At 37.4% G+C, this 23,969-nt stretch overlaps 3 protein-coding genes across 3 annotated transcripts; 2 read left to right on the top strand and 1 right to left on the bottom strand.

The window, feature by feature from the left end:
* The first annotated feature begins 64 nt into the window (after nucleotides 1-64).
* On the top strand, nucleotides 65-6,594 carry LOC306882236 (chondroitin sulfate N-acetylgalactosaminyltransferase 2-like). Its single transcript, XM_079436737.1, has 8 exons — nucleotides 65-185; nucleotides 1,001-1,922; nucleotides 2,105-2,321; nucleotides 3,376-3,477; nucleotides 4,267-4,448; nucleotides 4,668-4,762; nucleotides 4,863-4,944; nucleotides 5,206-6,594. The coding sequence occupies exons 2-8, from the start codon at nucleotides 1,271-1,273 to the stop codon at nucleotides 5,496-5,498; spliced, it is 1,623 nt and encodes a 540-aa protein (XP_079292863.1). The 5' UTR covers nucleotides 65-185; nucleotides 1,001-1,270; the 3' UTR covers nucleotides 5,499-6,594.
* Nucleotides 5,026-14,287, bottom strand: LOC306882228 (SEC23-interacting protein-like). The gene is made up of 19 exons (XM_079436726.1): nucleotides 14,077-14,287; nucleotides 12,675-13,180; nucleotides 11,361-11,568; nucleotides 10,896-11,089; nucleotides 10,721-10,810; nucleotides 10,511-10,631; nucleotides 10,211-10,300; nucleotides 9,951-10,092; nucleotides 9,438-9,646; nucleotides 9,170-9,267; nucleotides 8,832-8,999; nucleotides 8,634-8,729; nucleotides 8,361-8,534; nucleotides 8,105-8,260; nucleotides 7,834-7,936; nucleotides 7,566-7,751; nucleotides 7,283-7,448; nucleotides 7,117-7,199; nucleotides 5,026-5,467 (listed from the first exon to the last, which is right to left on the bottom strand). The coding sequence occupies exons 1-18, from the start codon at nucleotides 14,207-14,209 to the stop codon at nucleotides 7,118-7,120; spliced, it is 2,922 nt and encodes a 973-aa protein (XP_079292852.1). The 5' UTR covers nucleotides 14,210-14,287; the 3' UTR covers nucleotides 5,026-5,467; nucleotide 7,117.
* A 582-nt stretch (nucleotides 14,288-14,869) lies between these two features.
* Nucleotides 14,870-23,772, top strand: LOC306882251 (mini-chromosome maintenance complex-binding protein). The gene is made up of 16 exons (XM_079436764.1): nucleotides 14,870-15,017; nucleotides 15,210-15,295; nucleotides 15,661-15,801; nucleotides 15,881-15,922; nucleotides 16,725-16,846; nucleotides 16,947-17,074; nucleotides 17,240-17,394; nucleotides 17,635-17,732; nucleotides 17,823-17,986; nucleotides 18,629-18,752; nucleotides 19,032-19,149; nucleotides 19,255-19,420; nucleotides 20,458-20,591; nucleotides 21,133-21,297; nucleotides 23,047-23,135; nucleotides 23,221-23,772. Exons 1-16 carry the CDS (start codon nucleotides 14,960-14,962, stop codon nucleotides 23,345-23,347), a joined length of 1,917 nt encoding a protein of 638 aa, XP_079292890.1. The 5' UTR covers nucleotides 14,870-14,959; the 3' UTR covers nucleotides 23,348-23,772.
* The last annotated feature ends 197 nt before the right edge of the window (nucleotides 23,773-23,969 follow it).

Genomic DNA, 23,969 nt, shown 5'->3' with positions numbered 1-23,969 from the left:
ACGGCAGACGGGCTTTTATTTTGAAATTCTATGTCTCGAAGCGGAAGTAACATGCGTTTTTATTGTGCTTCCATTTTTCGTTGCCCCGTGGCGTTCTCTTCCCACATTTATTATGCTCGGTATTCTGTTGAACAGCTGCATAAAGAAGCGGTTACCGAAACCCTCATACTGTCACAACTACCGAGGTAAGTGTCGCACATTTCCGTGTTTATTTTTTTTCGTTTTCTGTCACAAAATATATTGGTAATGTAGATTTTCCTTGTGCGAACAACAACATTTTTCCGTTACCGTTATGTCTTTTCTTCAGGCTGATGAATCAGTCAGATGTTTACCTGTGCGCATAAAGCTCGATTTCTTTGCAAACAAACTTTATTATCATTATTATTCAGATTCTATGTGCTAGTTTAAGTTAGTTAGGTTTAGTTTAGTTATTGCGTTAGATATGTGCATCTTTTTTTTTATGAATATGAAATATTTCATACAGTGTATGGGGTAATGTACAGTCAGTCGGCAAAATAAACACCAATAGCGGGATCTGGTCAGGAATCTGACCCCGCTTATTACACGGCTAAGTTACTCGCCAAATTAATAAATATGTGTATATTAATACATATTGATTATGAACTTATTCTTATTTTTCAATTATTTAAAAGTTTCGATCCGAAGATCTATAACGTTAGTCTTTTACTTCGTAGACAAACAGTCTGCAATCTGCCTAGCAACTATTAATTATATATATTTGTGTGTGTATTTGTACAATAGATTTTTGTATCATAAATGGATAACGCAGTAGATTATACACTATTAATATGGATATATCACTTTTTATTTTTTTTACTAACTATTCTGAAGATAAACAGCAAGGCACTACAGGCTGTTAAATTATTTTATATATTTTTTTTTGATCATATTGTCTATTTATCTAGTCTTCTGTTTTTTTCTGTGCTTAGTCTGAATATATTAATAAAGAAAATATTAATTATTTTAATCTTAATTTTAGGTGAGTTATTTCTCTTAAAAGAGGAATATTGTGCAAGCAGGATGCCAGTTTGTCAACGGTATATTCTTACATCTCTGAGGAATCGGAGCATGTTCAGTGTGCTGTAGTGTGAGAGGAGCATGATTACAAGAGAAATGTGACACTACCGCACTCCCTCCGCTTCACTTGGGAATGGATTAACGTGAAAGACTTCATCCTTCCTAAAGGTTACATCTTGTCAGGGTGGGAATGCAAAACGGTGGCTGGTAAACAGCACCCTGCCTCTCAGATATGCCCAGACGGGGGCTTCCTCTGCAGGGGCGGGCGCGCTGGCTTCTCCTGGGGATATTTTTGCTCTTGATACTGCTGCTGTTTGCTTACCTGCTGGAGTGTACGCCGCCAGCGGATGTAAGCCAGGTGCTGCCTGGCCTTGGAGGAGATCCGTATGGAAAGGAGTATTACCAGGCCCTGCTGCAGGAACAGGAAGAGCGGCATCTGAGCCGAGCAGTCAGCCTCAAGAGACAGATCGCACAGCTCAAACAAGAACTCCAAGAGATGAGCGAGAAACTGAGGGTACTTCAAGAAAAAAAGGAGGGTCCCGGACCCCAGAGCCTGATCGATGGCAGAGATCAAGAGCCTGGCGACCTCTTGGAGTATTTGCACTCACAAATCGACAAGGCGGAGGTGAAAACTGGAGCGAGGTTGCCAAGCGAGTACACACTGGTGCCCTTCGAGAGCTTCACCATCACAAAAGTGTACCAACTGGAGATGGGCCTGACGCGCCATCCTGAGGAGAAGCCTGTGCGGAAGGACCGGAGGGATGAGCTGGTGGAGGTGATAGAAGCAGGTTTGGATATTATTAATAACCCAGAGGAAGATGACGGACAGGAGGACAACATCCCCATGCAGAGGCAGATGTTCACAGAAAGCCATTTTTTTGAAGGTAAAAGCTGTTCAGAATAAGTATGCGCTACTTTATGTACTTAATGCACCATGTGGTTAGGGATTTGTGTGTACTTAACAGCTCTTGTTTGTATTTGACAATAATAAAGGTGGTATGAACTTTGCACTGCACAAAATATTCAGTAATTTGAGCTGCTCTTGTGTACTTGCTATTCTTGACAGGACTCTACAGGACCGAGAGGGACAAAGGCACACTGTATGAGCTCTACTTCACTAAAGAGAATTCCCAAGAGTACCGCCACGTCACCCTCTTTCGTCCGTTTGGGCCCCTCATGAAAGTGAGGAGCACTTCTGTAGACACCGCCAGCACCGTCATTAACATCATAGTGCCGTTGTCAGGCCGCACTGAAGCCTTTGTTCAGTTCTTGCACAACTTCAGGTGAGGAGGTCACTGTAGAATTTGTGGTAATTTTTTATAGTAATGATGTTTTTTAGGCCAAACCGGAAGCTAGCAGAAAAAAAAAACTAATAGGGGTTTTCCATTAGTTGTTGTATTATTGTAGAAAATAAGCTGTATGCCAGACAGAAGTTTATGATTCTTACATATTTGTTCATAATAAAAGTCTTCACAAATAAACAGCTTTATGAATTGTGAAGCTCAAGTACAATTGCCAGAAGTAGAAAGCTAAATGTAGGCCATAAACGAGCCACACCATAGTCACATGACTTCAGCTTCTCTACCATTAAGATTCTGACAACTCGAAAAAAACATTTTCCCTTAAAGTCTGAGTTCAAATAGTTTGCAAGAATGAGATAAAGAGGCTGTAAAAGCAGCTAATGAGTAAATGAGTTTACCTGTGATAACGTTTAATGATCCCAACATTATTAGCAACCGACTTGTTTCAAGACAATTAAAAGCTTTAAAAATCAAAGGAGTCTCTTGGGCTTGCGTTAACCACGGAACATATTTGAAGCATTTAACCAAAAACCATTTCGGGAAACCCATTGACTTCAGGAAACTGAAACTGGAAGTTCTGAACTCGTTTCTAGGTTTCGGCCTAAAAAATACATTATGTCTGCAGCACACTGCTAAAGAAATTTGGATGAAATTCCACAGAAAAAAAGATGCATTGTCAAAAGTTTAATGATGTATGAAGCACAGATTAAACTCCCTTTCAACCAAGTCGTGCCAAATTGCAACTTGAACTCGAGGCAAAATCTATGTGGGGAAATGTTTCATTTTTACGCATACATAACTCCTGATTGTGTAGATTCTAAAAAATTCTCAAAGAGCATATAAAAGAGATTCTGGGATCATATCTGAGAGTGTGTGTCAGTGTGTTTTTGTGTGCTGCAAATAATATGGTTAAACTTCTAAAGATGTGTGGGTAACGGCAACACGGAGCCAGTTTTACAAGGGAATGTTTCCCAGTGCGGTTTTCCCTATGGAGGTTTTGGAAATGTTGTGGTCAGACTGTGTTTTTTGTGTGCAGGGAGGTTTGTATACAGCAGGACAAGCGGGTGCATCTCACAGTGGTGTATTTTGGGCAAGCGGGCTTGCAGGAGGTGAAGGCGTCTCTGAAGAAAATGTCCAGGTTTGAGCTCTGCAAATATTCTGATATTTTATTGGTGTAGTGTTGACTGAAACGTTCTGTTTGGCAACATCCTGAATGGAGAAACTAAAAGGAATTTGCTGTTTACCCATCTTAGTGGGGCAGTTGAAATGTTCTTTTTAAACGTTGTAATTTTCTTGACTAGCAGGAAATATGCTTGCTTTTTCAAAATTATTGCGTAAGTTATGTAATCTGTTTAAGTACATTACCAAGTTTGGGGTCAGTAAGACTTATTTTTATTTTTTGAAAGAAATTAATACTTTTTTTTTCTCTTCAAATATGCATTAAATCTATCAGTGACAGTAAAAATCCTTAATAAAGTATCGGGTTTCCACCCAAATATTAAGCAGCACAACCATTTTCAGCATTGATTTTTTTAGCATATTGCTAATTAGCATATTGAAATGATTTCTGAAGGATCATGTGACACTGAAGACTGGAGTAATGGCTGTTGAAAATCCAGGTTTACCACCACAGGAATAAATTGCATTTTAAAATATATTCAAATAGAAAATGGTTACTTTAAAATTTAATAATATTTCACAATATTACTGTTTTATTGTATCTTTGATCAAATTAATGCAGCCTTGCTGAGCATGAGAGAATTGTTTTCAAATAATTAAAAAAAAAAATCTTACAGACCTGTGGTGTATTAACGGTAGAGTAGTTTGGCAAAATTGTAAACACTGTGCTATTACCCGCTTTGGTTGGCAAAAATCTTCTAAACTTCATTTTGTTTCCTACACTGTTTTTATTCATGATCTCTTCCAGTGAGGAAAACTTCAGTAACTACACCCTGATCCCGGTGGATGAGGAGTTTTCACGTGGCCGTGGTCTGGACATCGGAGCTCACGCGTGGGAGAAAGGGGGTGATTTGTTGATGTTCTTCTGTGATGTTGACATCTACTTCACACTGGAATTTCTTAGCACCTGTCGCCTCAATACAGCTCCAGGTCTGTCATCTCAAGAAAATTCATAGATCCATTACTAGATAAAGCATCTGTATTTCTTCCATTTCTCACTGTTGTTTGATTGTCCTATAGGGTGTAGTTTGTGTGTAGCAAATAAATTAAAGACATTGACTTGTTTTGCATGTTTATGTATTTTTATACAAAAATGTTTATATTAAAAATATAAATTTTTCATAATGTTACTTTTTTCCTCCCTTGAAGGAAAACGGGTTTTCTATCCAGTGGTTTTCAGTTTGTACAATCCAGCTATAGTTTATGGAAATCTTGAGTTTCCCCCTCCCATTGAGAATCAGCTGGTATGTAGCATAAAGATTTTTCTATGAACCTACATGTTTGTAGAATGTATGGCTTTCTACTGATACAAAAGTGATTAATGTAATTGTATGCTGTTTACAGATTCATAAAAAAGATGCCGGATTCTGGAGGGATTTTGGATTTGGCATGACTTGTCAGTATCGCTCTGACTTCCTCAGCATTGGTAAGTCAGTGTGTATTTAAATGTGGGAAAGGTTTTACATTTATAACACAAATTCAGCAAAAGTAGACGAAAGAGCTGTTTCAAATATGTCAATACTATTTATTGCATTTTATTTTATTGACTCTTCTTGTAAAATAAGATGAATTAAACAATACATGTTTTCCAGCATAATTTAAAATCAATGCATCAGATGCATCAAATTACAATGAAAAGATCTTTTGCTTGTTACATATAAATAAACTGAAGGTTCCTCTTTTCTAGGGGGATTTGATCTGGAAGTGAAAGGCTGGGGTGTAGAAGATGTGCACTTGTACAGGAAGTACCTACGGAGTGATCAGATTGTCATCCGCACCCCTGTATCAGGCCTCTTCCACCTGTGGCATGAGAAGCTGTGTGCAGATGAACTGACCCCAGAACAGTACCGCATGTGCATCCAGTCCAAGGCTATGAATGAGGCGTCACACTCTCACCTGGGCATGCTGGTGTTCAGGGAGGAGATTGAGACTCACCTTCGAAAGCAGGCCTACAAAACCCAGAGCAGACCAGCAGAATAAATCAACAACACAGAGCACAACATTGTTGATAACAGCAATGAAGAAATAGGTCAAACAGACATTTTTGGTATTAACTAAGTCAACTCTAAATTATCATCCATGGATTAGTGAAGACCTTTGACAGCAAAAAAGACTAAGTGTGGTGGGAGGATGGTACTGTTAGGTACTACGTATACTGTTTACATCAATGAGACTTTAATCTACATTCTTGAATAGCTTGCTTTAATGCCAATTTAAAATGTAGGTGTTCTGCACTAGAAGGATTTTTAGATTTATTAACTACATATGTGCATAATGACCAGTCCCACTGGGGAAATAATTTACTGAAGATTAGCTGAAAATCAGAGAAATTGGTAGGGCCTCATTCGTGAAAGAGTTTGTGCAAACTATTTGTAAATTTAAGTTGTCTTAATTGAATGCAACAGATTGTATAAAAGACTTTTACAAATGATTTACACAGAAATTATTAATAATGGCCATTGAGAAGACATGCCATGTGTAAAGCATGCCTTTTTTTTATTTTGCAAATAATTGCCCAAGCCATACGTTACATTTTCACATTGTTTCTATTGAAAATGTATGCGCTGTGACAAAAATGGAGATCCGTTGCTAAAAGGGACAATCATCCACAGATGGATGTGGTTAAACTTGCCATGTTGGATTTGTACTGTAGGCAATGTCTCTGTTGAAATAGTATTCAGACTTTGGGAAGTCTTCCACGTGTTTGGACCCGATATGCATTTTGATGCCTGTGTCAAACTTTTACTTTGCACCATGTGTGAGGACACAGGTCTGTGCCATAGTGCTAACAGTCAGGGGTTTTTGTTGCAGGCTCTATTTCAACACATTGGCCTTTGCAACCACTTGGAAATGAATCTGTGGTATATAGTGAGAAAAGGAAAACAGAACCCCACATCCCTAAAAGATGTTTCTGTGATTGAACATACCACCTCTGATGAGGACATTATGTATTATTTCAACTTTAAGCAGCAGGTAGATGAAAAATAACCATTGCTATCTGTTGTAGAGCCTAACATTTGTCAGGATGTTGAATTCCATTGCTTTTTTTTTTTTTTAATAAAAGGAATACAACTAACCATTGTTATTGTGTAATGTAAACCTGCTATTTGATCCCCCGCAGTTTTGTCAAATTTTGGGAGCTAAATCTGTGCCAACTAATATAAATTCTTAAATATCCCGATATATTGACAAGAATTGTAACATGGTCTAACAAGCCAATTTGACAAAACAGCTCATAATACTTCAGTTTATTGTTGGTTGTAGTATTTACACAGCATAGTTATTTCTTCACTAACTATAGATAGTAAAGTTTCTGTTAATACCATTTGATTCAATTTACAATTGCACTTAAACATTCGCAACTATAATTTAAAAATGACATTTTAAACCATTGTGGTGGTATTGAAATCCACTATTTGACTTGAATTTCTTAATTTAAGATGCATGGAATAATACAAGTGTATTCATTTTAATATAGACTACAAGAATAAAAAATAAAGAGTCCCAGATGAAGAGTTGAAAACTTTAAAATATTATTTTATCTTCAAAGTAATGTGATTTGTTTTGTTTTGTCTGAGGAGTTTTAGTGAGCCGTTACATTAATGCACTGAATGATCCGGGTGTATGTTCATGGTCTTGTATGTTTCCTTGAGGAGAAGCAGGGCTGTATCTTCAGATTCCCTGAGGAAAGAGACAAGAGTGTGTTTATAAAACAACATGACGGTAATGCTATTACAATGATATTGTTATGGAAGATCACATACCAGTAACACAGATGACTTTGGAGTGCAAACAGGTATTCATTGAAGCTCTCGATGGGTTTCTCTTGCAGGACGTAGTCTATGCGATTCCCTCCATTCAGCATGCCCACTTTTATTTGTGTTGTCTCTTCCTTCTGGGGCTCAGGACTCTCAACCATCTTATTCTCCTCTGCAAACAAACAGTGAGATTCAGATTTTGATTGAGCTTGAGTTGAAGTGTGCACCGTAAACTGGAGAAATAATGAAATGAAAAAGGTAAGAGGATATTAAGAGGAGGTTAACTTGCCTTCCCCTTGCTGCTTTTCCTCTTCTGCTTTGATTTGACTGGCGACCATGGCGAGCTGTTCATGCAGTTGAACGGACGAGGTGTGAGCGCGGGCAAACTCATTCAGAGTCTGCCAAGCGCTCTTCAGAGAGCTGATGAAGCCTTGCTTTAGGTCAGAGCCCATCCTGGATAAACTCTCTTTTAATTCTGGACATAAGAGACAACAAATAAATTATTAAATTATGTAAAATTGACTAATTAAAAAAAAAAAAAAAAGTCTAATACATACCGAGATGAAGCCTCTTTCTCCCTTTATGATGAGGGATCAAAACCGGCTCCAGATCAATGTCTGGTAAGATCATGGGTTCAATTCTGTATGCAACTGGATCCAGCTGAGTGCACAATAACATTAATGCATTAGCTGCATAGCTAAAAGTAAGAATGTTAAAGTTCAAAATAATGTTGTTCATAATTCTTCATTTACACTGACAAGTCCTAAACCATTTTGGTTTCAAAAAGATTAGATGCTGCTATAGTGAAGCAGTAGACGAGCTACTTACTGGATGGTAGATATTGAAGAACCCTTTGCAGGTGGGAAACTGGTAGGACTCTTCGATTTTCTCCACCCCACGTACTGTCAGAAACATCCCGATGGGAGAACCGAGAGCAAAGAAATTCACCGGTTCAAATACAAGAGCATGATATACCACCGACACCTGAAGAAGAACATGGTCACATATCAGACCCACAATCAGGTTCTGACAAAATACCTTCATTCAATCATCTTGATCCAGAGACCAATTTGGGAAGTCTTACCTGTCCTGTGCCTATTTCAAAATAGTTGTAATCCACATGGATTGAGGACATGGTCTTTCCCACTGGCAGTTTGCTGACGGCAGAATCTGGTGTGGGCTGCATCTGAACGGGAGGTTGGGTCTCTTTTGGTTCCTCTTTTTCTACAGTCTTCTCTTTCACAGCCTTTCGGGCCGCCTGCCAAGAATCAAATGCGTTTCACAGCGTCACATGAAACTCGACCAATAATAAGTGCAAACACTACCAGATGCAATATAAAGACAATTGAAAACTTGCCTGTTTTGCAGACTTCTCTTTGACAAAATTGGCAAGTTTTTTACGTGGCCCCAGAGGAATAGCCATTTCCTTCAGATCATCTATTGTGCACATTAGCTGCAACAGAGATGGAGAAACAGCAGTGATGAGTTGCTTACTCTGTTTTTAATTAAAAAAAAAGATGTAAAAAAAAAAAAAATAGATTTAAAAAGCTCTCACCAGAGACTCTACGTCAATCTTCTCAGTTTCAAAAGTGCTTAGATATTCAGACAACCCCAACATCTCCAGAACTGATGACAGGTTGCCAATCTCCTCTTCTTCCTCTGTAGACTCTTCCTCAGCAGCTGCTACAGTAGGCACTTCACTGGCCTGGATGACAGGAGTTACCTACAGCAATTAAACAATTCAAATAAGGTTTATAAGTCATCTTAAACACACAGAAAAAGGTTGTGGGTTCCAGGAATGCCATAATATAGAACATGTCATATTTTAATATGCTAGTTTAACTAATGTGGAGCATTTTATGGTCATCTTCAAAAATCTAAATGTACTGATACCTGTTTCACATTAGGTGGAGCATTTCCATTGGTCACTGGACCTGATGAAGGTGAGCCAGTCTTCTGATTAGACAGCAGATCAAAAAGTATCAAAGAGCCTACAGATTAGGGGAAATTAAAAGAAAATTTTACAAAACAAATATCAATTTAGTTCAGTTCAGTATAGTACATGGTGTTTGTTACTCACTATCAGTGAGCTCTTATAGACGTTCAAGGCTTATCATTTAAGACCTTGAATCAAAGTTATGTAAAAGCAAAGGATTCTCACCCAAGCTGTGTCCAGCCACGGACACTCTGCCTTTGAAGTCTGGGTTTCTTTGCATGAATAGTGCATGTAAGCGGTTGATCTCAAAAGCCACAGTGTCCATGATGGTCTGGCAGTAGGTTGGGCTGTTGTAGAAGAGAACATCTAAGAGGGTTTCATTAGTAAAGTGACGCAAACGACCTGTGCTGGGCAGAGTAATCTTCTTTATCCTCCTAGATGATAAAAAAAACATAAGACAGATTTTTTGTTAAAAAAAAAAATAAAAATACAAAAGATGTTTATTATAATACAAACATGAGTTTAGGCAGAACAGCATGGAGATTTCAAGTTCATAGCAGCAACAAGAGGAAAGGAAAACTTTCTTTTTTCAGTAACCTTAACATTTTTCAGTAACCTTAACAAAACAAGTTCCTTACGAAAGAGTAAATTTGTAAAAATGGAAACACTAGTTTTAGGCCTCATACAGAGCATTCAAGTAAGCCCTCTCTTGAATGTGGCTCGATGTTGTGTCTCTACCTGTCAACCCCTGTAGCATCACCATGCAGAGCTGTGTGCCAGTGCACAGGCAGAAACTCCACACGACTAATCAGATGATCATCACGGGCCTTCTTGAAATGACTCTGCAACAACTTCAAGGACACGCTGCGGAAGTCATCCACTGTGAATACAAACACATTTTGTATTGACACAGAAACAATAAATGGCCTAAATTAAGATTGTATAACTGACATTTTCAAAGACGGTTTTTATCTGGACACTAAACTAGTGTAACATACCACACTCCACCATGCTCCTAAATCTCAGGTCACAGACGGGGCCTATGCCATGCACCATAAACACCAGATGATCCACCTGAGGCATCTCACCTACACACAATATTCTTCAATAATTCTGGCATGTTATGCATTCTCTTTTAAATAATATCTAATAATCTTGAGGTTGAGGGCTGTTTGACAGTTTGTATTATAAACATTTTAAAATGTTGGGGATTTTAAATTGCAAAATACCAGAACAAATCACTTAGTTTGGCTGGATAAATCAGAAATGAGAACTTTGATGTTAAAAGACACATTTACCATCAGGAACTTCATCCTGATCATCATCCACACCCCTCTTGACGACCCGAGGTCGGGTCTGACCGTCCTGTGTCGTGCCCCATTCATCAGGCATGGCAGACGGCTGAAACTGCACAATCACCTGAGGAGGAACCAATCAGATTTATGCTACAAAAACTGTGATTCCAGTCTAGATTCTATTCTTACTAAAAACATTTAATAATGTTGTACCTTTGGATTGTGCATTACGATAGTCTCACCAGAAGGGAATTCCAGTCGGCGGTGCCACTGATTAGTGGTAACAGCTTTCTTATATTCTGCCTGTTTAACATCGAGCATTAAAAGTTGCCTTCTGATAGTCAATTTTATGAATACTGTTGAGAAAAATGTATAGGGGAGCACAAACCTCCAGCTTCTCACTGAAGTCTTCTGAATAGGGGATGAAGCGACTGTCTGTGTCTCCTTTGTAGAACCATGTACAGCGGCGGACCTCAGTGGGCTCTTCCTCCCAGTACACGGCAGTCCGTGTGCGGTCATACAGCTGCACGTCATAGCGCCCTCCATCCGTACACAATATCACATTCTCTGGATCTGGCTGAACTGATGCAACAGATTGTGAAATAGACTAAGAGTGGCCACATATTCTTGGCATACATTGAAAAACACAATCCAGTTAATCTCAAACGAATTAAATTACAGTGACAGAGGCAGTTCCATTTAGCCTAACATTACTCAAACTAAGTTATCCTAAAAATAAACAGCAGGCTTCAAACATCAAAAGCCTGAGAACTAATAGTAAAATACTGGCAGAGCCTTGTAGAGTCATTCATGCCAATGTAAGTGGGTTTGACGAAAACACTTTCCGTCTTACCAGAGTTAAATGTTTCTTCTAAGCGAATGGAATCCAGAATACTAAAGGGAAGCCAGACCATCTTTGACTCCACTTGTTTGCAGTAGAACCAGTGAGGTTGAACAGGTTCATAGACATTGTATGCGTATGGCACCATTGAGTTGGCAGGGACTAATGGTCCGGTCATGCTGGCCGTTGTAGGGGGTGGTGGAATCTGTGTTGGGGGAGCCTGAAAAATAGCAAAACACTATAAATGACAAAATACAATTCCTATTTAAAACTGTTACAAAATATGCCAGTTTTCTTAAACATGCTTAAAAAGACACTTGATTAGTTAAACTGGCATTTTTTTAGTATACATGTATACACACACATTTATTATACATGTATACACACACATTTATTATATATATATATATATATATATATATATATACACACACACACACACACATTTATATGTATATATATATATATACACACACACAAATATTTATATATTTTAAATGTATTTATTTAGTGTTGCACCAGTATTACATATTCTAGTTTATATAAATCTGATCTGATTATTATGCTATAGCTGACAATTTACAAATATTAAAATTCATTTTTCTGAACCCCATGGGTCTATCTATTTTTCTAAAAAAAAAAAAAAAAAAAGTAATTCCAAACTAAAGACTAGTAAAAAATTTATTTAGTTATCACAACATTTTATTGTATCACTGTTAACTAACATGTAAAACTAAAATGTTTTGATAATAGAAATAAAGCTAAAATAAATGAATTTTAAATTATGTAAAATATTTAACTTTAAAAAACTAATGAAAATGAAGTGAAATAAACAAGTGGAAATACTAAAATGACTACATTAAAGCTATATATTTTAGTATAAAAATAAATAAAAGAAAAAAGAAAAGAAAAAACACGACAAAAGAACTAAATACTAAATGACTAAAACAAATATAAGAACCTAATTAAAAATATTATAATAGCACTGTATTTTACAGGATGAAACTTTTGTGAGTATGAGATCTACAAAGCAGGAAATGAGTAGGAACAATTAAATATCCACTACTGGCCAATATACATCAAATATAAACTAATACCAATAGAAAAAAAATTAAAATGTAATTTAAATTTACAGATGTGGTATATGGTAGAATATATAGTGCATCCTCAAGATTATGAAGTCAGTCTCAGGAGACGTTGAACAGCTCTAATAGTGGCAGCAGACGATATTTCAAATATGACGGAGCCAGTAAAATCCCTCTTATTTCCAACTATAAATTTAAGCGCATAGTGATTTAAAGACAAATATGACATTACATGACCAACCTTGGAGAATGATGTGGGTGGAGTCTGGAACGAGGGAGCAGGTGTGGCCTGAGAATAGGGGTTTAGATGCTGGGGTGTTTGGCTGGGGGGCTGCTGCTGTATTTCAGGAGCCATGAGGTATGGATTAGCTTTGCTACTGGCAGCTGTGTGACGGTATGGATTATAGGACTGCTGGGAGCTCTGGGGAGGAGGAGTCGGTGCATTAGGCGGATGAGTGTATGTACTCATAGGGGTTTGATTGGTAACACTGCCGTACTGCTGAATGGGGTTCGTGTGAGATATTGGTGGGTTTAGAGGCAGGCTAGCAGCAGTGGATGCAGGCGACGGGCCTGTTGTTGATGGAATGACGGTGGCGGCTGGAGGCGGGCATGGCTGCTGCCCTATAGATGCAAACGGGTCGCTGCTGTTAGTCGTGTTGGAAAAATAATTGAACGTAGAGGCTTGAGGAGCTGCTGATGACGTCTGACCAAGAAAACTGTCTTCTTCTCCAACGTCACTGACATCATCTTCACAGAAGATGACATGAAATAAATGCACAGAAAATTAGTCTTAAATTTAATTGTTTTGTCAGAATATAATAAATAAAAAATAGATGACATTACAGAGTTATAAGAATTAGATTTTCTTTATAAAATAATATAGAAAAAATAAATGAGTGCATTTAGGCTGTAATACTGCTCTAGATTTAATTAATCACCCTACAAAAACAGAAACAAATTTCAATTTCAATTTAAAATAACAACTACTATATAACTTCTAAATTCACCCAGAGTTGTGCAATGTTTTTGAACTCATCACAGGTGAAATATGAAAAGAAGAGCTTCAAGATCAAGACTGACTTTGATATTTCCTGATTGTATAAATGTTTTCATAAATATCTGACCGTTTTTATAAAGAGGATGCTTTTTTTGCTCTGGCATATGGGATGTTTTAAAACAAACCTCTTCCTTTTGTCAGGAAATAGCAGTAATTGTTGATATATATGATACTTCTGTGTTTCTACAATATGTAATTAAGATATGGTTTGCTGACAGGTGGTTTTGGGAATAGTAAGTGATATGTAATCTCATCATTTCGATAAAGAGAAATGGCACGTTTGAGTGGTGATCTCTGATTAAATTCGTAAATGCTAACGTTACCTGTCATGACATATTTTGCCACGTATATAAATATATGTATAACTTCAACTGTTCTCCTTTACTAATCAAGCAAATAAAACCAATACAAAATTCGCAAAATATTTGACAACAGTAAAAATGCTCGTTTATGTTTACTGAATATCAGAGTAAAATAATCTTACAGAAAGCAGAAGCTTATTATCATAAAGAGAAAAGACCTTTGAGCTGAAAAGCTAACATCACTAGCCACTAAAGCAGCTCATTTGAAGACTTTCTAAGCTCACCTCCGGATAAAACCGCGGGGCCGGTGGCCTGACTGACCGGGATGAACGGCAGGCTGAAGTTGAACTCCGGAGCCGCTGAAAACAGCAGATTTGCGCTGCTGCTGGGGATGTTATTGGCTTTCCTTTCAGCCATTTTCAATCAAATATTACACGTAGCTTGTCCTCCAGTCGGAACAGGCAGAGCTTTATTTACAACACTTCCTGGTTCGTCAAGGCAGTGATAAAAGGGATCTCTGGATTTTCACAGATTTTCACTTCATTGATAGTCTGACAGGTTAATATAATGATCTTCTCTGAGGGATGGCACATGATATACAGATTTGCGTGACGTTGATGTTACCAAGGCTAAAGTAATCAATGACACACAACATCGATAGTGTAATTTCTTTCGTTTTTCTTTTAAACATATATGAGATGCTAGAAAATACAAACACTTCCAAACAAAAACATTTTCGAGCGCTAATACTTCTTGAGTAAGTTTGTTCAATAAATGTCAAACTTTAGGCATTTTATGGAAACTCTTGAAATCATTTTCATACTTGAACACAAATAACTTCTTATTAATGTTATTATTAACATTTTATAATTTCGTATAACTTATTTTTAATAATCATAATAATACATTTATATATAAATGTATATATTTTTTTGTTTGTATATATAGAGTATATGTAGAGTTTTTTGATAGCGCCATTGTACATATCGGTGAACTACAGTCTAGTCTGCTCAGGGCAGCAGCGCACTCTGGTCACATGGTAGTTTTTACGACGCAATTTTCCCGCCACTGTGTATTGTGCCCCGCTGAACTGTGGAACGTGCTTGTTATAGTACGTCACTAGGAGAATTAAGTTTGAAATTTTGTGTGATTCTAAATCCTGCAGCGATGCCTACGGTTCAAGACTGGATCAATAACCCCATGGGTGTTGTTGATGGGCTGTTTGGTAAGACACAGCAGTCAAATTGTGTTCTTTGATACTAATGCATTTAACGTTAGTTCACAGAGGAGCATGTGATCGTCATGATTTGCAACGCTTTGTAAATCAGTTTACATGTAACGGCATTACACTGTAAATAACCATGTATGAACTTATTTTCTAACATGTGACTATGCTTTGTGTTCTAACTTCCTACAGCCCAGAGTAACTCCAGTCCAGACTGGGAGAAGAAAGTTGTGGAGTTTTTCAAAGAGAAACTGAAACTAAACGACGCTCATACATGGGTAGCTGTTAAAATCTTACCTCTTCTGATATTTTTAGTATAATGACACACTTGAATGATTTTATGCGGTATTCTTCCAGAAATAAATGAATCTGTGTGCTTATGTTTAGGATAGTGGCTAGTCCACTGTGTGCAGATATGAGGAGTTGTTTGTTTTGACAGATGACATCAATGTTAATATGCAATAAACCGGTGCTTTTGCCATGAAAACTGGCGTGGGTGTAATCTATCATGTTATTTTTTACAGCTGTGGACAGTTAAATATAGGGTTGTGATGATTGTCTTAATCATTAGCCAGAAAATGAATGGTTTTAGTGAGAGATCAGTCCTCAAGCTCACCTGTTTGTCTTTTTCTGGTTTTTCCAGGTTCCATCTCTGAATGATGTTCCCCTGCACTACCTGAAGCCTAATAGCCTTGTGAAATTTCGCTGCATGGTCCAGGATATGTTTGATCCAGAATTTTTCATGGGTGTTTATGAGATGAATGATCCCACATCTAACTCTAAAGTATGTACTTCTAAGCCTGCCTAATAGAAGTGCATTTGCCCCATTGTTGTTTGAATAAATTCTAAACTTGTCCTTTCAGCAGGTGAAATTTGGAAAATACAAAGATATCACAGAGGTTGGGGTGAGTAAATATTTGCCTTTTTAACATGTAAACATACAGCACAGAACAGTGTATTTATATACTATGTCTGGAGAAGCTGTATTATATTTATTTCAGATCAAATTTATAGGTGTGTTAAAAGCGTGTTATATTATAGTATAGTTTTTATGGCTGGGGTTGATTGAATAGAATTAATAAAAAAATCACAATATGAAAAACAAAAACAAGTAAAACAGCAAACATTGAACATTAATACTTTTCACATATTAAAAAAAAATACACATGATATCATATGATTTTTAAAGTGGTAACATTTTATTTGTTCATAAACATTGAATATGATAAATGCTAATGTTTCTTAGCATTAAAATGTTTCTTCGAATATAAGCATTTCCCAAATGCATAAATGCAAATACCCCCAGAGGGTAGTTGAAAAATTAGCCAAACAACTTCTTTTGTTGTTGTATTTTATGTTGGGTCTGTCTTTAACACTGACCTGCAAATTTCATAATTGTAAAAGAAATGTATCCACATTTTGCAGGTGACACTATTTCGACAAACTATTTCCCCGTCTAAATACTGTAAAGCTGATATAAAGCCACCCAGCTTTATATCAAGCTGATGTAAAGCTGCTTTGACACTATTTGCATTGTTAAAAGCGCTATACTAATAATATTGACTTGACACTAAATGAGTCACAAAATTTTAAGAACATCATAGGTTAACATGTATTCAAAAATATGTTGATATGAAATGTCAGATTGACCTGCAACATAATATAAGAGTATATAACAGACATAAACAACTGGACTTTTTCTATCAGCAGGTGGACTTCAACTCAAGAAATACAGTTACTTCAGAGAGACAGACCTTTTATTGTGTCCCCATCCCTGGAGAATCTCAATGGGCCAAAGAAATATCCTCTATATGGAGCCAGAATCTATCGTGTTTACTTTAAGGAAGTTTTCGCAGTGTATGATTGTTAGTATCCCTTGTTCTTATTGACCAATTTGGAAGTTAAGCTATCTTTAATGGCTCAGAACAGATATGCATGTACAAGTCAGGCACGAGTGGTGCCCTCCACTTCTTACGTTCCAAACAGGCATAAGCGCAGCTATGAAGAAGACGATGAGATGGACATGCATCCCCAACAGATGAAAGATGTTAGTCAAGGTAAGAAGGAAAAATTAAGTTCATCAGTCTGAAGAATGCAGTTCCAGTATGCAGACATTTTTTCATCTATCTTTTATTCGAGATTAGATTAGTTTAGATTCTTAGATTTGTTCTTTCGTCTATCTCATGTTCAAAATTAACAATGATTTACATTTGTCTCGACAGGAGCTCAGAGCTCTGCAGAGTCTCATGGCAACACTGAGCCGAAGCGTCAGGAGACAGAAGCTCCCAGCCACGACTCTTCTTCGTCACACTGCACATCCAGTCTGGACCTCAACTTCCCTTTGCCTGGAGAAAAGGGCCCAGCCTGTCTTGTTAAGGTTTAACTGTTCCTTCATCTTAAAACATCATCTTGACACACTCTCAATTAAATCGTTTTTTTTTTCATAGATTGTCATTTTTAATGCATACTTTTTAGACTAACACTATAATCAAGTTGTCTTGAGCAGGCACATGTTAACATTGTAATTTTCTTGCAATAATATGATGGTTTGCTCCATTAAATTGTTCCCCACCTACACAGACAGCCATATAACTCGGCCATCCTCTGTAATTGGCAGGTGTATGAGAACTGGGACAGTTTCAAACTGAATGACATGTTGGAAGTATTTGGCATCCTTTCTGTGGACCCTGCCTTGAGCTTGATTGCAGATGAGAGGTAATCTGAGTGTCATTTTGGGATGGTGTAATTGCAGTAAGAGGTTCTCTAAAGTTGAACTGTAATATATTGTTTGTTTCATGTCTTCAGAGAGACGTCTTCGCTGGTGGACCCCACAGAAGGCATGGAGACTGTGGAGGAGCAAAGAGTTCACAGCCCGCCAGCATCCCTCGTACCGCGAGTGCATATGCTGTATGCCCAGCCTATAGTGCACAACAACCCACTACTGCCCTCTAGTGCACTGGAGAATAACGGTGACTGTAATGTCACTCTTAAGGATCTGTTATAAGGACCTTTTTTATTTGTATTATATATTCAGTTTTCATTTTAAGTTTCAGTAATTTTATGTTCATTTGTCATTTATGTATATTTCTTTTAATTTTCATTTAGTTTATATACTAGTTAAATACTAGTTTTAGTTTTCAATTTTGTCATTTTATTACTTCAACTTTAGTATCTATTAGCTGCCAAGCCAGCATTTTAATTTTTAATTTCATGTAATGTTTGTATAATTTTATTTCAGCTTTGTTTCAGTAAATGAGAATAATTTTTAATAATAAGTCTACATTAACACAATAAATAGTTAAATAAAAAATAGAGGTGCCACTGTCTATTATGTCATTAATATTAAACAAAAGTATTGTCATGATGATAAAAAATTTTTTAATTTAACTGTTCTTAATTGTTGACTGTTTGTACAATTAGTAAGTACTAATACATTTTTAATGAAATATTAAAAAGTGATTACAAATTAAAACACTTTTTTTTGCTTTGGTATCAGAGTTATTTAGAATCAAACTTATTAGTATTGGCATCAACTATTGAACTTTTGTATTATGTCAACCCTGCTGTTCAAACAGTTGTTGATGTTGTATGTCTGTGTATGCTGTCTTCAGATTTAAGCAGTGTTCTTGGGGAACTGGCTTCAGTCCGAGCAGAGCTGCTGACCTACCTCACACATGTCCTGATGGGGGATTCACTCGCTGCAGAGTATCTCATTCTCCATCTCATCTCCAATGTGTACGTCTCTCATTTTAACATGAGAGAGAGTGGCTTTGTTGAATATCTGATGTTTGACTACCTTTGAAGCCTTTTCATAACATAAGTCCCCGTTTAATTTATAGCACTACTTTGTGTTAATATTGCTTTTGTGGCATTGTGTGGAAAATCCTATGCCACCTATTTGCCACGTTTTGAGATGTCATTCTCTTTGAAGAGGAAAATTGTTTCATATGCAAACATAATTATTCATAGTCCTTCAGACTACACATTATAAAGTTTGCGCTCTTTTTCTTGTAGATACAGCAGACGGGATGTTCTTCCTTTGGGCAAATTCACCTTGAATCTCAGTGGCTGTCCTCACAGCTCTCCATACACTGAGCATCTCTACAAAGTCATCCAACAGCTTGTGCCATCTGTAAGTCATCCAAGTTGTGCTTTTCTATATCTTAAAGTTATATTACTCTAATAGTAGTAGCTGCCATTACCACTACTTTGAAAGTTGATTCCCCTTTCTTGCTAGTCATACCGGCTATGCATGAGCCTGCATAACATGAACAACCAGAGGATGGTGCCCCGGAAAGATTACACAGCTAACCGTCTGGTGAGTGGGACTCTTCAGCTAGCCAACAACACGTCATTGTTTCTGGATGAGACACAGCTGGAGCAGGGCCAACTGGATGCCACAGGTGAGAGCACTGATTATAGCAGGGAAAAGTGCTGACTAGATGTACAGTAGGAGTCCAAAAAATCTGACACCACTTTGGCTACATATTCAACCTAATAATCTATTTTTAATCATAATCATGGCTCAGTTGGTCTGAAAAGACTTAATCTAAACACCTCAATCAATCCACTTGAGCTCAGTCTGAATGAAATTTCAATTTTGAGGTTCTTGCTTCCATTAAAGCTCAAAATGATCTATGGATCCTTCGCTTGTCATGCTGGAGCACTTGATCATCAGTTTTTAGACTTTACACAAACCTGTCGAGTTCATGCAGCTTGATTGCTGTTGTCAGTGGCATAAGAGAGACATTCTGAAATTCATGTTATTTTTTTCAGTTCAACTTGTCACTCAGATTAAGTGTATTGCTGATTAAATAATTTGTAATGTAAAAAGTTTGTACTCCCATATTCATTTCAAGAAAGTGGCTGCTTGTGGTTTTGACATTTTATGTATTTCTAAAAAAAAAAAAAACCCATCTTTTATTTAGATGTGCATTGACCTTATTGGTGTTATGCCAAATTTACACTGCAGAGGTGGCACAGAATCACTTCTGAAGTGGCATTTAGTATGTCACTTCACTAGGTGTCTTCACATGGACTGTTTAATGCTGCTCAGAGGTGGCATAAATGCATCTACAGAAGAATTACTACTGTATATTTTGATACTTTGATATTATGATGAGGTGGGTCAGAGCAGGAATAATTTAGTCTGGTTTTTATACGGCATTGTGAATTGAGCAGGCATAGAGCAGTCTTAACTTGGCTCGCCTTTTCAATTGAAAGTCGCCATCAATAACTTTGACATTCTGTGTTAATATCAGTACACTTATCTAATCTCTGGCAGAGACAGTTGTGTGCCTAAAGGTAGAGTAAACATCCTTTTCTGCAGCAGCAGGCATTTCCTTTCTGACTGTATTGCTCTGTTGATCAGTCGTTGTATTTATCTTACATGTTGTTCATAGAGACACATTTCTTTGTGTACTGTCTGTCCTGGGTGTAGGTGTGCGAAACATCACCGCGCTGGGGAACCTGATCTCCTGGCAGAAGGTTGATTACGACTTCAACTACCACCAGATGGAATTCCCCTGCAATATTAACGTGCTTATCACATCTGAAGGCCGATCACTCCTCCCGGTAAGAACATCAGGCCTGAGTCTCGTCAGTGTTTTATTATTAAAATATTTCCCATATGTATTTGGCATCTTAATGTCCAATAGGTGAAAATTACTTGGGTTGAATGCCTCTCCCGTGGGAGTTGGTTCCATCGGGCAGTTGTAAAAACGGCCTAATAATTCCATTACAGTCCACAGGGTTGTTGTCAGCTCCCTGGCTGGGCTCTAATCGTGGCTTTGCCGTGATTCTAACAGCCTGTGGAATGTGCTGTGCTATTCCTGTACGTCAGCTCTCCAGTTGCCATGGTGGCAACTCTACCACAAGGACATTAGAGGGAGAGGCCAGGACAGGCCACTTATTTAATGGCACAAAGCTCAGATACACAGCTTTTACAAAGTTTAAAAAGGCACTGAAGGTTTATTAGGAGTAGTTTCGTAACTCCTTAATGGCTTCTGGCATTTCTACAAATGAGAGCTTGAAATACCAGAGCTCAGTCATTTTAAAAATGAGGCACATTATAAAATGCAAGTCCTTACAGTGATTTTCTTCTTTGCTCTCTCAGTCTGACTGTCAGGTTCACCTGCGGCCCACCCTGAACCCACCTAACCTGGAGGAGTACCTGAGCGCCGTGCAGGTGGCACAGGTTCCATCTCAGCTCAACAAGTATCGCATCTATCTGAGTGTGGCACGTTCCCTGAACTACACTATTTCGGATGAGATCACAAAGGTCTGGATTTTGTCAAGTCACCTTTATTTCTATAGAGCTTTATACAATACAGATTGTTTCGAAGCAGCTTCACAGTAATAAACAAGACAATAACAATTTAAAGTTCTTCAATTGTGAAATGAATACACCCAACTTCACCCAAAAATGAAAATTCTGTTGTTAATTACTCCACCTGATGTCATTCCAAACCCATAACACATTCGTTCATCTTCGAAACACAAATTTCGATATTTTTGATGAAATCCAAGAGCTTTCATAGACAGCAACGCAACTACCATGTTCAAGACATAGAAAAGTAGTAAGGACATCGTTAAAATATCCATGTGATATCAGTGGTTCAACCATAATTTTGTGAAGCTAGAATACTTTTTGTGTGACACGGAAGAGAAGAAATTGATGAATAAAGTCATTATTATTGTTTTCATAAAATTTAAGGTTGAACCACTGATATCACGTGGACTATTTTAACAATGTCCTTACTACCGTTCTGGGCCTTGAAGGTGGTAGTTGCATTGCTGGCCCGCCAGCAATAATATCTGGCCCGTGCTCGCAGCCAGATTATTTTGATAGTGGCTGCTTCTGAAATAGATTTGTCATGACAGCAACCGTTACTCACAATCAAATGTATGTGAGCGGAGCGCGGAGTGGAGTGGTGTGATTTTTGAATGGAGGGAGGAGCGGATTTTTTAAAAGTTGGAGCGTCATGGTTTTCACTCGCTCAGAGCGCTCCACTGTCGCTTTTCGAATCCGATTTCGAATGAGCAGAAATCTGTAAGAAATGCATCGATCCATGGTAAAATAACTGACGAAAACCTACTATTTTCATCACAAACTAAATTTGCACTGCAAGAATTTGCACTGAAGAAGCAGCAATTATACCTTTTTAAAGCTGACAACCATGTTATTAGCTTGTCATGTGGTAGGAAAAAAGATTGCACACTAGTGTTCCAATAAGCCACTTTGAAACTCTCCTGTTGTTTTTTTTATTTTATTTTTTAATATACGTTATGAACAGAACTGTGATATTTCAAACATACTGAAATACTGTAGACGAGGAGCAAAGGCCGAGCGGTGTTTCTGGTATCAGTGAGCGGGAAATGGTGAACCCGGAGTGGAGCTGGAGCGGAGTGATTATTAAATGCGCGGAGGGGAAATTGTTGCTGCTCCACTCTGCTCACATACTCTGCCAGACACCGCCACAAATGTGGCTTTTTGATAATGACTGTCCTACCAAAGGATTTAAACACAGAGTAACAGCTCACTACCAGTTATAAACAACACTGTAACAGTCTGTCAGGAAATTCTAGTAGCATTTTTTTATCAATTAATTTCTTAAATTATCCTTTGACTATGTTCTGGCCTGCCATCTAGTGGCAATTTTTTTGGCCTAATGCCAAATTTACTTGCCAACCCGTTTTATGGGTTTGGAACGACATGAAGGTGAATAATTAATGACACAATTCATTTTTGGGTGAGCTTTCCAATAAATAAAACTACATAAGTTTAATTCAAATAACTCCACATGATATTTCATGCATGTCGAGTTATTTAGAGTTGGATTCTCATGCTAAACATGGCCAAAGTTTCAAAAAACGATTTGGACGTATAACAAGAGTATTTCTGTGCCAAATAGACACTTCCGGGTTTCTTAAAAGCTTCGAAAAACCAAAACAAAATTTTTTTAATGATTATTTGCATGTTTATCGTGATGAAATTTCTTGCCTCATGCTTGGCGCTCTTGATCTGTAGGCAGTAGAAGACGACTTTGTAGAGATGCGAAAAGATGACCCTCAGAGTATGTCTGCGGAAGACCTCCATAGGCTGCTGGTTGTTGCGAGGTGAGTTCTGAATTGTGCTTTCACAGCTAATCTAGTTTGTTAACCATAATAAGAAAATTAAGTACTAATTTGGGCTCTGTTTCAGGTTGCTCTCATTAAGTCACGGGCAGAACACACTCTCCAGAGATGGCTGGATGAAAGCCAAGCAGCTAGAGGCCTTGAGAATAAGTCGAACACAGCAGCAGAAATGTATGAACGGAAATGAGCCTTAAAATAGATTACTATTTACATATACATCAACAGTTACCATATTTGTTTATATTTTGGATTAAAATGTAATGTTTTCATATGGCATATGACTTCTTGTACAGTTCAGTTTTTTACTTCGTTTTAAACGTGGGAAAACTTACAGGCACTGGTGAAGATTTTCAATGTTTGCATTGTTAAATTTTGGTTTTGATACTTGCATTATGTATTAACATTTATATGCAGATGCAAATATGTGACAAAGTATAACTGCCTTACTGCAAATACTTACATCTATGGCTCAAGGGTATTAGGAAAAATAAAGTTCTGAAAATACAGTCTTGTTTGAAATGTTGGATACCCTGATTCACTTCACTGTAAGTTTTCATTTGTTAACTACTTTAGTAAACATGAACTAACAATGAAAAGAACAAAGATTAATAAATACTGTAACAAATGCCTTGCTTATTTTTAGTTAATGCGTTTACTAATGGGACCTTGTTGTATTACAAATTATGGGTATGTCAGTTGGCAATATATTTTAACACTTGGGGACCTTGTTCTGATGTATTGCAGTGACTTAAAATCATGCCGTTAAAAACAGCTTTAAAAGGTTTGTCAGCATGTTTAGAGTTTAAAATAGCAAAG

The sequence above is a fragment of the Barbus barbus genome, assembly GCF_936440315.1.
Source record: "Barbus barbus genome assembly, chromosome: 16".
NCBI classification, from domain to species: domain Eukaryota; kingdom Metazoa; phylum Chordata; class Actinopteri; order Cypriniformes; family Cyprinidae; genus Barbus; species Barbus barbus.
The sequence above is the reverse complement of the archived record's forward strand: the minus strand, read 5'-3'. Positions and strand labels throughout refer to the sequence as shown.